Source organism: Macrotis lagotis, chromosome 1 (assembly GCF_037893015.1).
Source record: "Macrotis lagotis isolate mMagLag1 chromosome 1, bilby.v1.9.chrom.fasta, whole genome shotgun sequence".
Classification (NCBI taxonomy): domain Eukaryota; kingdom Metazoa; phylum Chordata; class Mammalia; order Peramelemorphia; family Peramelidae; genus Macrotis; species Macrotis lagotis.
The window spans coordinates 140,122,573-140,139,121 of record NC_133658.1 but is presented as its reverse complement, the minus strand read 5'-3'; the positions used below and the strand labels follow the sequence as shown (position 1 = coordinate 140,139,121).

At 35.5% G+C, this 16,549-nt stretch overlaps 1 protein-coding gene across 5 annotated transcripts in view; it reads left to right on the top strand.

The window, feature by feature from the left end:
• NSD3 (nuclear receptor binding SET domain protein 3) overlaps positions 1-16,549 on the top strand; it is a 143,475-nt gene that overhangs the window by 34,373 nt on the left and 92,553 nt on the right. For all 5 annotated transcript variants that reach the window (XM_074208831.1, XM_074208829.1, XM_074208830.1 and 2 more), the window contains exon 2: positions 13,891-14,609. In XM_074208831.1, coding sequence (XP_074064932.1) covers positions 13,935-14,609 — 675 coding nt within the window. In that variant the 5' untranslated portion in view covers positions 13,891-13,934. The remainder of the gene's footprint in view (positions 1-13,890; positions 14,610-16,549) is intronic.

Below are 16,549 nucleotides of genomic sequence, written 5' to 3'. Positions count from 1 at the left end.
AAATAATCAAAAGTGAATGTTGAAAAATTATTAAGAACAAGCATGGGGGTGACTAGGTAGCTCAGTGGATAGAGCACTGACCCTGGAGTCAGGAGGAACTGAGTTCAAATCCGACCTCAGACACTTAATAAATTGCCTAAATGTGTGACCTTAGGGAAGTCACTTAACCCCATGGCCTTGCAAAAAAAATTTTTTTAAAAAAGGAGCCTGCTGGGAGCTAAGATGGCAGTGTGAAAGCATGAATTCCTGGAAACTTATTCCCCCCAAAACTCCAAAAGCATCAAAGTATGTATGACTCTAGCCAAAATTTAGAGGGGCAGAACCCACAGAAAGACTGAGTGATACAATTTCCCAGTACAAGATAACTTGGAAGTTCTATGGGAAAGGTCTGTTTCACTGGGACCAAAGGTTGGAAAAAGCTGTGGCAAGTGCAACTGAGCTAGGCACCTGGGTCCATGGCATAGGGGGCAGTTCCAGACCTGCTGGTCCAGGGGTCACCAAGAACAACTTGAAGGGGTGGTGAGAGAACTCTGCCATACCAGTGGGTGTGGAGTGAGTGCTAGCCTTAGAGCAGCCCTGCAGTGAGAACCTGCAGTGGGAATTGGGGAAGCCAGTCTGCACCTCCAGATTGCAGCTCACAGACAAGGGGGTTGGGGGAGATTGCAGAAGTCTCTCTCCTCTCCCTGGGGCAAGACTCAACTGTTTGCCCACACTCAGTTCCAGGTTGCAGTTTGGGCTCCCATACCACCATAGCTGAGTAGGGATCCTCCTCACAGCTCCAGAGCAGAGGGGAGGGCCTGTGGTCATCCACATACCAGAGCATAGGCCAGCAGAGCAGTCAGAGCCTCTCATAAGACCTTGGAGGAATTAAGGTCCCAGTGGGTTGTCCCAGGAAACCCCCCAAAGCCTTGGAAGTGTGGTAAATCAGTCATACACTGAGGAAATGAGCAAATGACAGAAAAAGAAGAATCTGATCATAGAAAATTACTTTGGTCCCAAAGAAGATGAAAAGTCAAAGCTTCTGTACCCTAAGCCTCCAAGAGAAATAGAAAATGGGCTCAGGTTATGGGTGAGCTCAAAAAAGACTTTGAAAAAAGGAGGTAGAGGAAAAATTGTGAGAAGAAATGAGAATGATGCAGATAAATCATGAAAATCAAATCAGAGGCTTGGTGAAAGAAATAAAAAAAAGACCTGAAGAAAATGATATGTTAAAAACCAGTTTAGGCCAAATGGAAAAAGCAACACAAAAGGCAAATGAAGAGAAGAATGCATTAAAAAGCAGAATTGGTCAGCTGGGAAAGTAGATAAAAAAAGTTCTCTGAAGAAGATAACTCCTTCAAATGCAGAATGGAACTAAAGTAAGCTGCTGAATTTGTGAGAAATTGGGAAGAAATAAAACTATGCCAAAAAAACCCCCCAAATTAAAAGAAAATGTGAAATTTCATTGGAAAAATAACTGACCTCAGAAAACAGATCCAGGAGAAATAATTTAAAAATGAATGGGATACCTGAAAGTCACAACCAGGAAAAGAGCCTAGACTTCATTTTTCAAGAAATAATACAGCAAAATTTCCCTGATATCCTAGAAGCAGAGGGTAAAATAGAAATTGAGGGAATTCACCAGTCAACTCCTGAAAGAGATCCTTAAAGAAAATCTTCCAGGAATATTAGCCAAATTCCAAAACTCTCAAGTCAAAAAGAAAATGCTAAAAACTGCCAAAAACAAATAATTAAACTACCGTGGCTCTATAGTCAGGATTACACAGGATCTGGCAGCATCTATTTTGAGGGCTTGTAGGGCTTGGAATATAATATTCCAGAAGGCAAAAGATACTGGATTACAACCGAGAATCAACTATCCAACAAAACTGAATATCCTCATTCAGGGGAAAAGACGGATTTTCAATGAAACGGGACTTTCAGACTTTCTTATTGAAACAACCAGAGCTGAACAGAAAGTTTTATCTCCAAGTACAGGACTCAGGTGAAGCATAAAGAGGGCAGATGAGAAGGACTAATTATGAGGAACTTAATGATGTTGAACTGTTTGTATTCTTGCATGGGAAGAAGACACTGATAAGTTATATGAACTTTCTCATTCATAAAAGCAGTTAGAAGGAGCACAGACAAGGCACAGGAAGGAGCTGAATATGTTATAATATAGTAATAAAATGGAGTTAATAGATTATAAAGGAAAGTACTGGGAGGAAGAGAAAGGAAGAAGGAGCTAAGGTATTTCACATAGGAGTGAAGAAAAAGTTTTTACAATGGAGTGGAAGGGGGAAGACAAGTGGGAATGAGTGACCCTTCGTTCTCATCAGAAATGACTCAGAGAGGAAAATAGCATACACACTTTTTAATAGGGTATAGAAACCTATCTTACCCTAGAGAAAAATGAGAAGAAATGGAAGGGAAGGGGGAGGGAGTAGGTGATAGAAGAGAGGGAAGATTGTGGGGGGGTGCTCAGATACAACACACTTTTGAACAGGAACAGGGTGAAAGGAGAGAGAGGAGAATAAATGAGAGTGGGGAGGAATAGAGTGGAGGGAAATACAGGTAGTAATAGCAACTGTGGGAAAAATATTGAAGCAACTTCTCTGGTGGAATTATGATAAAAAAAGGCAACTCATCCCAGAGACAGCCATTGGAATCTGAACACAGACTGAAATATTTTTTTTTCCTCTCACTATTCTTGAGGTTTCTCATCTTTTTTGGGGGGAGGGGGGTTATGTTTACTCTCACAACAAGATTACTGTAATATCATAAAGTAAATAAACAAATAAATAAGAACAAGCATGCCTTCAAACAAGAGACACTAAAAAATCTCTACCTCAATCTTATAAGCAAGTATGGTAAGTGTTATTAACATTATAGATGAGAAAGTGGAGTCTCAGAATTTTTAGTGAATTGCCCAAATTTAGTTTAGTAGCAAAGTTCTAGGGCTAAAAACATTGATCTTCTTTATCCCATAAATTCTTCCTATTAGTCTCATTTAGAACAACACCCTTAATAGTTGTTAGAAAAAGATTTCCTTGATATGAATCAGCAGTTGTTTTAAATGTCAGAGCTGGCAGTTGGATAACTAATTTCAAACCCTTTTAATTCTAAAATTTCTAATGATTTAAATCAGATGAATTTAGATAGCACTTAGGTTTAAAAAGACTTTGCTCACAGTAACACTTTTATGTAGGTAGTATAAACACTAATCACATTATACAAAAAGAGGAACCTAAGACTTACAAATGAAATGAAAAATCTTTAAAATATCAGAATTGTGGCTGAAACCTGTCTTTTGATTCCTAAATAGTTTTCTTTCCATTATACACAGTGGTGCCTCTCAAAAGTATAGAAACTAAATTTATTACATCATTTTGAGGTTGAAGGGGAAAATTTAATTAATTAAAAATGTGTAATTTAATGTTACTTTATAATTTAAATGATATTCTTGGAATAAGTTCTAAAGTGGTAGGAAAGATAGGAATAGGGATGGGACTTTTGATTTCATTATTATGGGAAATATCCAGATAGAGAACCTAGCTAAAACACCTTCTACACAATTTTCAATTTTCGTGTTACCTGAAGTTTGAGAGATTGTGACTTGCCCAGGTTCGTGCAGCCCATAGATATCAGAGGTTATATTTGTTTTATTAGAGATTAGGTTAGGGACTGGACCTGTGATTTCTTTGGTAGAGGGAACTCTCTGGGTGAGGAACTCGCTCTAGTAGTTTAGGTATTTCATTCTCTGCAGCTTATACAGTTTTAGAGAGTTACTTAGATCCCTGAGATGATGTGACTTGCCCAGGGTCATACTGCTGGTATGTACTAGGAATAGAATTTGAATCCAGTCTTCCTGAATCCAGGTTGGTTCTCTGCTTTGCCACTTTCTAATACTAGAGGCAGTTTTTTTTTTCTTAGAAATTAGAATTTGAATTCCTAGAATCTTTGCAGTGGTATCAGGACACGAATCAATAAAACACAAATATTTACTAGCCCAACTATAGTATTTTCATTTGGTAAAGCTAAGGGGTCATTTTTAAAATTAATCAACTAGAAATAGACATTCTTTTCTGAAAATTAAAAAAAGATCTGTACCTTTAGATTCCTATTTTATAATTAATGATATATATTTTAATATAGCCATCTCTTTGCAAGTAGAGCATATTATGTTGATAATTTAAGAGTACTTTTGGGGGTGGCTAGGTGGTACAGTGGATAAAGCACCGGCCCTGGAGTCAGGAGTACCTGGGTTCAAATCCAGTCTCAGACATGTAATAATTACCTAGCTATGTGGCCTTCAAGCCACTTAACCCATTGCCTAGCAAAAACCTTTAAAAAAAAAGAGTACTTTCTCTTTGGACAGTTCTATATATGAATACCATCTTGTTGTAATATAGTAAAAATTGCACCAGATAAGAGCTGGCAAAAAATTGCTTTAGAACTCTAATGATTTAAGACTCTATCTTGATGAACTTTAATTTTAAAAGATATTATTAAAATGTTAATTCTGAACAATTTAATGCAAAGGCATTGCAAGTGTAGAAGTGATACATATTCACAGATGGATAATTTCATCCATAGTTAAGTGATTGTTGTTCAGTCATTTCAGTTGTGTCTTACACTTAGTGAACCCTTTTGGGATTTCTTGGCAAAGATACTAGAATAGTTTGCCATTTCCTTTTCTGCTTTATTTTACAGATGAGGAAACCAAGACAAACAGAGTTAAGTGACGTGCCCAGGGTCACATAACTAAGAAGTGTCACAGGCTGGAGTTGAACTTAGGAAGGTGGAGACTTCTAAGTGGCACTCTATCTACTGTGTTACCTAGCTGCAGTAGTTGTGTGATTATCTCTCACCATCTCCAGTCATTTTATCCATTTGACCTAAGCTGGTTTTTAGCATGCTATTTTCTTCAGCATTTTTGGATTTCCTTGACTAAGCTGCTGACTTCATTTTCATGTTTTTCCTGCATCTCTCTCCTTTCTTTTCCCAGTTTTTCTTCCAACTCCCTCATTTGATTTTCAAAGTCTTTTTTGAGCTCTATCATAGCCTGAGCCCAGGAGTCTTTAGATGCAGGAGCTTGTGCTTCCTCATCTTCAGACTGAGTATTTTGATCCTTCTTGGGCTCATTTGCAAAATATTTCTCAATGGTCTTCCTCTTGTTTCTTTGTTCATTTTCCCAGCCTAAGCCTGTTTTTTGGGGGTGCTTCCTGAGCTTTTGGGACACTCCCACAAGTGTCTCAGTGTGTGCGGCTCTGTCTTCCCTCCTGGTCTGTGAATGACCATAAGCGCCCCCCCTCTGCCATGGGGCTGAGTTGGGGGGGGCCCTGCTGTTCTATGGGGGGGGCCTAGTCTGCGATCAGGATCTGAATGTGGTCAGAGCCCCAGAGTCCTGTTCCAGGGGCAGAGGACAGAGCTTGGCAGTCTCTCTCTCTTCATTCCCCTCCCTCAGCTCAATGGGCTCATGCCCTGGGGGCTCCTGCTTACCAGCTCCGCCTGCTTACCGGCTCCACCTGCTTCTGTTTCCGGGTCTAGGCTGCCGAAAGACCAGGCTGCTGGCTGTGTGCCCTGAGGGCTGGGCTCCACTTGCTCCCTCTGGCAGAGGTCCCCCGCTGTTCCCCCAATTTGTGCCGGTGCTCCCCGGGGTGCAGCTCAGGAGACTCCCCCACTGCTGTGAGCTGCGGCTCCCAGTGCCCTGGGGCTGCCTCCAGGAGGCTGAAGTTCTTTGGCTCTGGTGGGCCACCCCTCTGGCAGGCCACCCTCTGGCGCCGGGGAGCAGAGCCTTTCTGCTTTTTTCCAGGTTACTTTGAGTAGGAGAACTGCCTCACTGGGTCCCTTTGTGGGTTCTGTCTCTCAAAAGTTTAGTTAGAGTCCTTAGTTTATGAGTTTTTATCAGAGAGCTCCTAAGACTCGATCCCTTCATGTCGCCATCTTGGCTCCCCAGTCATTTTAAAAGAAGTAAAAATGTCCCAAGTAAAATCGATTTTAATTGATTTTATATTATTTTAAAGTTGAATTTAATAATTATTTTTAAAACTCATGTAGCATTTTGAAGGGTCAAAAAATAACACTTTGAGAGTGTTGGCTTCAGAGGTTAGTATTATATAAGTAAAATTAATTTTATAACTTGCCCTCTTTGGCAGAAGCAGAAATACAAATCTTTTGAAATCAGCAAATTGTTTCTGCTTTTGAAAAAACAAAATATAATAAATGCGTTTATGTCAAGTTACCATAATGAAATATGTTTTTTGTTGAAGTCCTAGGAAAGCAGAATTTGAAGTCCTTTTGAGTATGTACATGAAAGAAAAAATGACTACAATTAAATTCTATCTTTAGCTTGACCCAGGATTACTATTAATAATAAAATTCTTTACTATGTCTTTTTTAGTGAGGGGAAGCAATGGGATACTAAATTTTAGCTAAATAAGTGCAAATATTAGCCATCTTTTGTAACAACACTGTAATACACACACACACACACACACACACACACGAACACACACACGAACACCAGTCTTTGTTCTTGAGGAACCTTAGATTAATAGAGGGATAAGATACTAACAGACAACTCTAACACACAATATTACATAAGAAGTGAATTAGATTTGCAAAGCGAAATATTAATTTGAGTTTTGATGGTAAAAGTCATTCTCATCAGAAGAACAAAGGAAGCTTACTGGAGAAAATAGCATATAAATAGGACTTCAGCATATGTATAATAGAGCACTATGAATCAGTGGCTCTCTTTCTGATGTGGAATTGCATATAACTTGGTAGTGGTTTGTAATGTTTGACAGTTTTGGACTTAAGAATCCCCTATTAGAGATCTTTTTTTTTGGTATGATCTCAGAAAAAGGTAATGTAAACAATGATTTTCATGAAGGAAAAGTAACTTTGTAAGTCATGTAACTTTCCTCTACATTTTTTTACACTGTACAGAGAACACTCATTGTACATGTAAATTAGATTCCATGATTCACATTGTTTAGTAGTTACACCTTACTTCTGGTTTTTAATTTCCTTTGTGTTTTGGCTTTGTTTTTCTGTTGAATTATTTTAATTTTTGTTCTATGTATTACCTCCCCCCCTCCCCAATACACTGGTTCCTCTTCACTTTTCTCATTTTATCTTTCTATCCTGGTTAATTCTATCCAAGGTTAATTCTAACCTTGAAATTACTAGATTAAAATGAATAAAGTTATTATTTCTTCACAATTAGTGCTTTAAGCTTTTAAAAAAATTGTCTTCAAGTGGTACTCAGTTGATAGATTAAAGCCTTTTCTTTCTTTTCATAGATTTTCTAGGAAACATGTTTAATTTTATTGCCAGTTTTTGTTTTTGCATAACCTGCATTTCCCAAAGTATCCCCTTCCATTCACCTTACCAGACAACCATTATCTTCTGACTAAGAAAAAAAATGAGCAAAAACTTAGCAACATCATATGAATGTGATGGAAAACTACTGTTCTGTAAGAAATCATGGAGATTTGGAAAGATTTACATGAGTTGATGGTGAATAAAGTGAGCAGAACCAGAGAACCTTGTACAAGTTCGGCAACATTGTGTGATGATAAACTATGATAGACTTAGCTGTTCTCAGCAGTACAGTCATCATCTGAAAGATCTGTAATGGAAAATGCCATCCACATCCATTTTCAAAAATTTGTTTTGTTTTTTTTCTTCACATGTTTCTTTTTCCCTTTTCTGTTTCTTCTTTTACAACATGACTAATGTGAAAATATGTTTAGTTGTACATGTATAGCCTTTATAAAATTACTTGCTGTAAAGGGGATGGGGGAAGGATGGGAGGGAAGAAGAAAAATGTGGAACTCAAAATATTCCTCCAAAATGAACATTTTGAAAAACTAGCATTACATGTAATAGGAAAAAAATGAAAAGAAAAAAAAGAAAGAATGCAACATACAGGAAAGGAAAAAAACCAAACTAAGCAACAGATTTTTCAAGTCTGACATTATATGTAGAGTTCCATACTTGGTGCCCTGTGGAGATTGGAGGTGGGGTGGGAATAGTGTCCAATTTCATAAGCTTTTCTTTGGAGCCAAGCTTGATCATTATAATTTATTTTTTCTTAAATTTTATTGATTTCTTTTGTTTTTACTCCTAAATTTTCTTCTGTATCCCTTTCCCTCTTGCCCATGAGTCATTGAAATTTCACAGTATTCATTTTTGTTGTTATTCTTTTACTGTTTCAGAAGTTTATATGAGTTTTTCTATGCATCCTTATATTCATTACATTCACAGTTTTTTAGCTTAGTAGTATTCTATTACATTTATGGTACCACACCTTGTTTATTCATTTCTCAATTAATATACATCTATTTTGTTTGATGGTCTTTGCTACTATTAAAATGTTGCTATAAATATTTTGGTGTACATGGGACCTTTCTTTTGTCATTAATAACCTTGGTGTACATGCATCCAGGAGCACTGACCTTAGAATCAGGAGAACAGGAGTTTGAATCTGGTCTCAGGTACTTGACTCTTACTAGCTATGTGACCTTGAGCAAGTCACTTAACCCTGATTGCCTCACATCCAGAGCCATCTCCAGCTGTTCTGTTTAGCCACTGGACCCAGATGGCTCTGGAGGTGAAAGTGAGGCTGATGACAAAGCATACCTCCCTTACCTTAAATCCACTTTAGGTGTTTGTCATGGCATCACCTCCCTGATGTGGTCTTCATCAAAAATTAAGGACAAAAACATTAGTATATTGTATATTATGTAATTAAATATCATATAACATGTTTAGAATATGATTTTTTTGGTTTTGCCTACTTTAACTGCATTTCAGTATACTGTTTTTCTTGTAATCATATGCATTTAAAAACATTATGACAAATAATAAGTTTATTGTGTCTCCTGTTCCTTCTGTTTGAGAAAATCAAATTGATTTAGTTTTGTAATTGATTCTATTCTGTATTACTGCTGACATTTTGTGTAATTGCATGTCATTTCTCTTTGTCTCTGAATTAAGTTCAAAAGTTTAGTCTTCCTTGCTGAATTAAATTTAAAAAGTTCAATTACACTAAATTATTTTAATTTTTCAAAAAATCTTCTATCTCTGTCTAGTGGTAACTAGTTGTCTTTATACAATTAGAGGAAATCTGTTATATGCATACCATTAATTATTTTTGCAGGTGGACTAAATCAATCAGAATTTCTTAGCCACAAAGTGGAAAGAGTTTGTATCCCCACATTTCCTATTTACAGCCTAACATATTGCATATCTATGATGCTTCTGACTTTGTAACTAATTGTATTTTTTTACCCATTTATGATGCTGTCTTTTAATTTTTGAATGCTTCTCCTTTTGTCTCTAAGAATGATCTGTCCTGGGGGTGGCTAGGTGGTGCAGTGGATAGAGCACAGGCCCTGGAGTCAGGAGTACCTGAGTACAAATCCAGCCTCAGACTCTTAATAATTACCTAGCTGTGTGGCTTTGGGCAAGCCACTTAACCCTATTGCCTTGCAAAAAAAAAAAAGCTAGAAAGCCTTGAGTTCATCTCTTGTCAAATATATATTGGACAAGTCATTTAATCCCTCAGTTCAACAGACAGCTTTCTTAGAGAGACTGTAATATGCAGAAAAAGAGCTGGCCAGCATTGATAGAGAAAAGTTCCTTCATCTAGAAGCTTCCTAGATTAGTCAAATAATAGATTCCAGCCTTAATCTTTCAATTTTTACTTTCCTGGTAGGGCGATAACTGCTCAAATGATACGATCAATTTGTAGCGTATATGTGTGTATGTTACAAGATGACTTTCCAAAAAAAAGATGACCATTTTAATTCCACCAATAATGTAATAGAGTACTTCTGTCCCTACATGCCTCCAATATCGAACTTCTGTAAATTATTCTTTTTTGACAAGTATGAAGACAGTTTTTAAATGAGTTCACAATTTGTGTTTTCTTTCTTATAAATTGTTGCATTCTGTGAAGCATTTATCCATTGAAGATTTATTATTAGTTCTCTAATGCATGCATGCCCACACACATATCTCCAAATTGTTTCTTTTTATTTTGGTTATTTCTTTTACTGGGTGGGATGTGTGTGTCTGTGTGTGTGTGTGTGTGTGTGTCTGTGTTTGTATTTGTTTTGTCTTATGGGAAAATGGGGGGAAAATTCTTTCCTCAACTGAAATAAGTATAAATTATTGTTTAAATATTGAATTATTCAAAACTACTTAAAGTGTGTTTCACTTATTCCAGTTTTCCCTAAGACTTTTATTGAAAAATAGGTTTATCAAACATTACTTACTTGTATACACTGATTCTTCTTAGGAATTCTCTTTTCTGTTGATTTATTTTTTCCAGTTTTTGGTACAAGGTAGCTTTTGTTATAAGTTTAAATGTTTTGGAATTAGCAAATTCTTATTTTATAAACTATTGATTTTCTAATATTATAATCCTTTTGTTATTTTGTTTACATGAACAACTTTAAGTATTAGCATTTTTTAATGTATACTGGTATCCTAGTCACTTATAAAAGCTAGCTCTTCTGTTTGTTCTATCATTTATGGAAAAATATTTTGACTTTATAAACTCTTGATAACTTGAAGGGAAGAGAATAAAGCTATAATGTGCTAAATAAGTGCCTTACAATTATCTCATTTGCTTTTCTCAGCAACCTTGCAGGGAAGTTGATATTATTTCATTTTATAGTTGAGAAAACTGAGCCAAACAGAGACATCCAATAAATTTCTAAGACTGGACTTGAATTCAGATCTTCTTGATGCTAGACCCATTGCTCTATGCACTGGGCCACCTGTCTCATATCCAAATAGCAAACTATTTTACAACTTTTGTCAATATTTGTATTTTCATGGAATTTATAGGAATAGGAATTGGATCTATGATTTCATTGGCATAGGGAACTCTTTAATGAGGAAACTCCCTGCACTAGTACAGACTACTAGTACAGACTTAAGTTTCTCTGAAACTTAACAGTCTGAAAGAGCGTTGTCTCCAGTTACATAGCCAGTATATCAGAAAGAGGACTTAAAACTCAGGCTTGTGGGTTCTGAGGTCAGTTCTTCTTTCACCCTGTTATTACTGCCTATCCATTTTTAGTGACTTTATAGAAAAGTTTATGGTAAGTAACCTACATGTTGCCAGTTATTTATTTATTCAGTTTTTCAATTATTGATCATTCAGATTTTGATAAGTTACTTCAGTGAGTCAACTAGTAACTACTGTAATGACTAATCAGCATATATTTACTGTTTTCCTACTTTGTTCAAGACTGTTTACTATTTTGGGCATGGAGAACCATAAGTCCTTATACAGCTAAGAGAAGCATAGGGTGAAACTACAGCAGTTTAACATTCTCAGCATGCTTTTAATATAATTTATTGCAATTTGTGAGCAAAAAATTAAACCACTTCCCATCTCTGGAAAGGCTGAGGTCTTTTCCATTCTAGTAACCATTGTTATCTTGTATGTCCTTATCTTTCTTTTTTTGTCTTTTACTTTTTCCTCTTTCCTGCTTTTCCCCTTAAGTCATATGAAACGGAGTTAAATCTTTTTCTATTTATTATATTTATTGATTAAAGTTTATGGTCTACATATGTGTTTAAAGCTGCTGAGTTATGTATTTTATATTTTTAACCCTGTAGAGGAAACCACAAAAATTTCTCATTCATTTAGCAAATATTTATTTTGAACCTATTTTTAATCTAAGACAAAGGTTCTTAACTTGTTTTAGTGAATCCCTTTGGCAGTCTGGTAAAACCAATGGAAACCCCCTCTCTCCTCTTCCATAATATTTTTAAATGCATGAACTAAAATACATAAAGTTACAAAGGAAATCCAAAATTAGTGCTTTTTTTTAAGATGATTTTTTTCCCCATCCAAATTCACAGACTACCTAAGATCAATTTATACATGGATCTGAGGTTAAGAACCCTTGAACTATCCACGTTGTGCCACCTAGCTGTTCAGAACTACTATGTTTCAGGTGCTGTGGAGTATGTTAATGTAAAACAAAGTTAAGTCTTTCCCCAAAATAGCTTATAGTTTAGTTTTGGAGACAGAGCTAAAATATAGAAAATAACTGTTAAAATGTTTGATTTTGACTTATTGCAATAGAAACCCAAGTCTTTAAGGATGGGTAGAAGTTAAATAAGCACGCTGAAGAAAGAAGGGTAATCACCAGAGAGTAGCATGAGAAAAGCAGAAATGAACATAATATTTGAGAGGTTGATGAGATATGGGTACATTTTAGAGAGAAACAGGAAATGAGATAGGAAAGACATAAGTTTTAGACTTAGGGCTACTCATGAGACTTAGGAGGATAACCCTGGATTGTAGGTCAAGAGAACTGGTTCCTGTCCCTGATCATTCACACACTCTTTCAGTATATTTCCTTATTCATAAAGTGAGGGGATTATTGTAGTCTTAAATTTTAATTTTTTAAGGCATCAGCTAAAATCTTGGTCTAGGGTGGCTAGGTGGCACAGTGGATAAAGCACCGGCCCTGGAGTCAGGAGTACCTGGGTTCAAATCCGGTCTCAGACACTTGATAATTACCTAGCTGTGTGGTCTTGGGCAAGCCACTTAACCCTATTTGCCTTGCAAAAAACAAAAAAACTAAAAAAAAACTGAAAAAAAATAAAATCTTAGTTTAAGCATGAAGAAAAAAATTAAGAATTTTAGTCAACCACACAGGGGTCAAAGTCATAAAAAAAAAGGTGGAGCCTCACAAGAATGAGGGAACTGAAATAAGTCCTCAGGGTTCAAGAACTTAAGGGGGCATACCTCTAGTTATTTAAAGAATAGAAATTATTTTAGCAATCATGTCCTGAAAGAATACAAGGATCTAGAAAAACAAGTGATTAGAGATCCAATAGAACCAGGAAAGAAGTGTCAGAGTACACCAAGAAAGAAATAAGAGGATTAAAAGGAATGAGCAGTCAAATGCTACATAGAGAGATCAGAGAATGGATAGTGAAAACGCAGTATTTGTTATAGTAAGGAGATAATTTATCCATGACCTTCACAAAATCACTCTAAATTGTATGGTAGGGACAAAAGCTATATTCTTAGAATTAAAAAAATACATATAGTGACAAGACCTGAAAGATGGCATACATGTTGATCCTTTAAAAAAAATCCTAATCATACTCAAAGGCATAAGGGAAAGGAAGAAGACGGAAAGATTAAATATATTAGAGAAGAGATAATTTAAGGAATAAGTTCCTAGAGATATTTATTAGGTCATGGCTTTTGAGTTGGAATGGACCTTAGGGATTATTTAGTCCGATCCCTAATATTTTTTGGTTCAGTTTAACAAAGTGATTATGTCGATTTAATGTAAGGTAATATGTTTCTGTTGTAACTTTAGATTAAGTTGATTAAAAACTTAATACTGAAATAAGAATTTAAACATTGGTATTCTGTCGTAACTGTTCAGTCATTTCCCAAAAAAGTTAATTCATAAGTGCAGATATTTTGGGCACTTGAATATGAAAAGTCTTTTGCTAGAATTGTAAAGTCATAAAGTATTGACAGTATAAGAGGAAACATGAAAAGCTACCTGAATTCTATGTAGTTCTTGTCTATCATGGATCAGACAAACCTAGACTATAGTAGTCCCTGAATAGACAAGTAAACTTGGGTAAACTGGCATACTTTTCTGGGAGATTGGGGAGGGGGATAACTTTGTTGCAAATATTTTAAAACTTTTCAAAGTTGTAAGTTAAAACTTACAAGTGAACCGTTTTCAGAGCAACATGGCTCCCTAAGAGCTCATAGCCAGTGATAGTCCATTATGGGTTAAAAATTTGTTTCAGAATACCTACTATATGCTTTTACAGCTACTTAACCACTATCCTGGGACATAAACTAATTCTTTTTTTTTTCTTGTGGACTTTTAGGCCCTATGAGAGAAAGGGAAAGTTAAGGATGCTGGAGCAGAACAATGGATTTCTCTTTCTCTTTCATGCAAGGGATCATGGGAAACACAATTCAGCAACCACCTCAACTCATTGACTCAGCCAACATCCGTCAGGAGGATGCCTTTGATAATAGCAGTGATATTGCTGAAGATGGTGGCCAGACACCATATGAAACCAGCCTGCAGCAAGGTTTTCAGTATCCACCCACCACAGAGGAACTTCCTCCACTTACAAATGGCTATCCACCTTCAGTCGGTCTGTATGAACCTCAAGCCAAATACCAGACGTATAGTCAGTATCCCAACGGGTCAGCCAATGGTTTTGGTGCAGTTAGAAACTTTAGTCCCACTGACTATTACCATACTGAAATTTCAAACACAAGACCACATGAAGTTCTGGAAAAACCTTCCCCTCAACAGCCACCACCTCCTCCTTCGGTACCACAAACTGTGATTCCAAAGAAGACTGGCTCACCAGAAATTAAATTAAAAATAACCAAAACTATCCAGAATGGCAGGGAATTGTTTGAATCCTCCCTCTGTGGAGACCTTTTAAATGAAGTACAGGCAAGTGAGTACGCAAAATCAAAACATGAAGGCAGAAAAGAAAAGAGGAAAAAAAGTAACAAGCATGACTCTTCTAGATCAGAAGAGCGCAAGTCGCACAAAATTCCCAAATTAGAACCAGAGGAGCAAAATGTAAGTGGATCTAACTTGTTGTAATGTTTCATATATTTATTGGGACTTACTTTTCTTGAAGAATAATACTGCTGACTTTTTGTTTCTTCTGTAATTTTTTAAATGTGATGTGCTTCATAAAAACTGTCATGCTAAATATCTTGCTTGTTATGCAACTTCATGTAAATAGATTTATTTATTTTGATTGACCTTTTATAGAGCCTCCAGATTATTTAAGCTGAAGTTAAAGGACAAAAGAAATAGTGACAAATAGTGACATTTCCTCATTTTTAGACTGCCTCAGAATTGAGGATGAGAATCTATCTTTTCATTTAGATTTCTGTGATTATATGTTTGGTAAATTGTTCAGTAAATAAATAACAAATTAGTTTGCAAAATTGTATAAGTTTATAAAATATCAAGTATTATACAGTTTTATTAATTTGACTGAAAGTTCTTTGTCCCAAATAACATCAGACTTGCTTCTAAATAACTTGGTGTTTGGGGGTTTTGCAGTATAAATGTACTTAATAAACCAAAAAAGATGACTAAGCAATTTTAGACCAGTTATTCTCTAACATTCCTTCCAGCTCCAAGTATATGACGCCTTGAATTTTAACCAGAATTAAGTTTATTTTTGTTACAATATTACTATATTTTCATGGAATATGAGTTTTAAGTGATTGGTTAGCTGTCATTAATTTAGAAAAATGTTCATATTTGCTATGGCAACTGTACCTTGCCATACAATATTTGAGTTTGACAGTTTCTAATCCTATCTAATTTTTTTTTTTTGCAAGGCATTGGGATTGAAAGGTCACAGAGCTAGGTAATTATTAAGTGTCTGAGGTCCCATTTGAACTCAGGTCCTCCTGATTCCAGGGCCAGTACTCTATTCACTGTGCCACCCAGCTACTCCCTCATCTAATTTCTAAGTGTAATATTTTATTCATGAAAATAATTTCTCATTATAAGATTTATTTTATTCTTGATAGAAAACTTTCCTTCACAGAATTAAAATTAGAGTTCAAGTAAGGGTCTAGAATCTCAACTGAAAGACTAACAAGCATGCATCTTTAAAAAATTGGGTTGATAAATTTTTACAAACTATAGTAAATTCAACAATTCAATATTTAATATGTATAATGCCACCAAATAATTAAATAAAAAATAGAAATATAATTGTGACCTCTTTTTAATGGCTAATTAGTAGTAGTAGTTTAGTTACTTTTGTTAAGTTCATTGGTATTTATTTTAGTTATCTCACTATATCTGTTTTTCCTTAGCTGTCTTAAGACTTTAGTTTTCTTATCTATAAAATGAGAATTTGAAATTCTGTGATTATATAAATTCAGGGAGGAACAGTGATTATTAACACAAACTGTTATAAATAGAAGTAACCTTTGAAATCATCTAGTTAACTCACCCCCTCCCATTTTATAGATGGACAAATTAAATCCAGGAGCGAGAGTTTATAGTATTTACATTGTAATAAGATTTCCAAGCCTATCCTTTCCTGTTGTATTATGATTTCAATCTTATGCATTTTTTCTTATAATGTTAATTATGAAATCTTCATGGATTAGTTTACTGATAAATATCTTCTAGTTAGCTAGAAAACTTTTTTAATTTAATGGATTTTCCCCCCAAAGCATGTTAGTCTATTTTCTTGACTTAGTAATTGTAATATACCAAAAAAAATTTCTTTCAGATGTCTTAGTTTCTCATTTATCCTTCTGAATATTAGCGGATATTATGATTTTACAGCTCTGTAGATGTAGAAAAAGATATTAAGAAAGTGGGTCAAATGCTACCCTAAAATCTGTTACTGTTATCAATCAGACTTTTACAAAAATTTTCCATTTCCAAATTTTCTACTTTCCTCTTCCTCAGCCCCTATTCAATGAAAAGGCAAAAACTCAAAACTTATTTCAAATGTGCATACCATGGAAAACAAATTT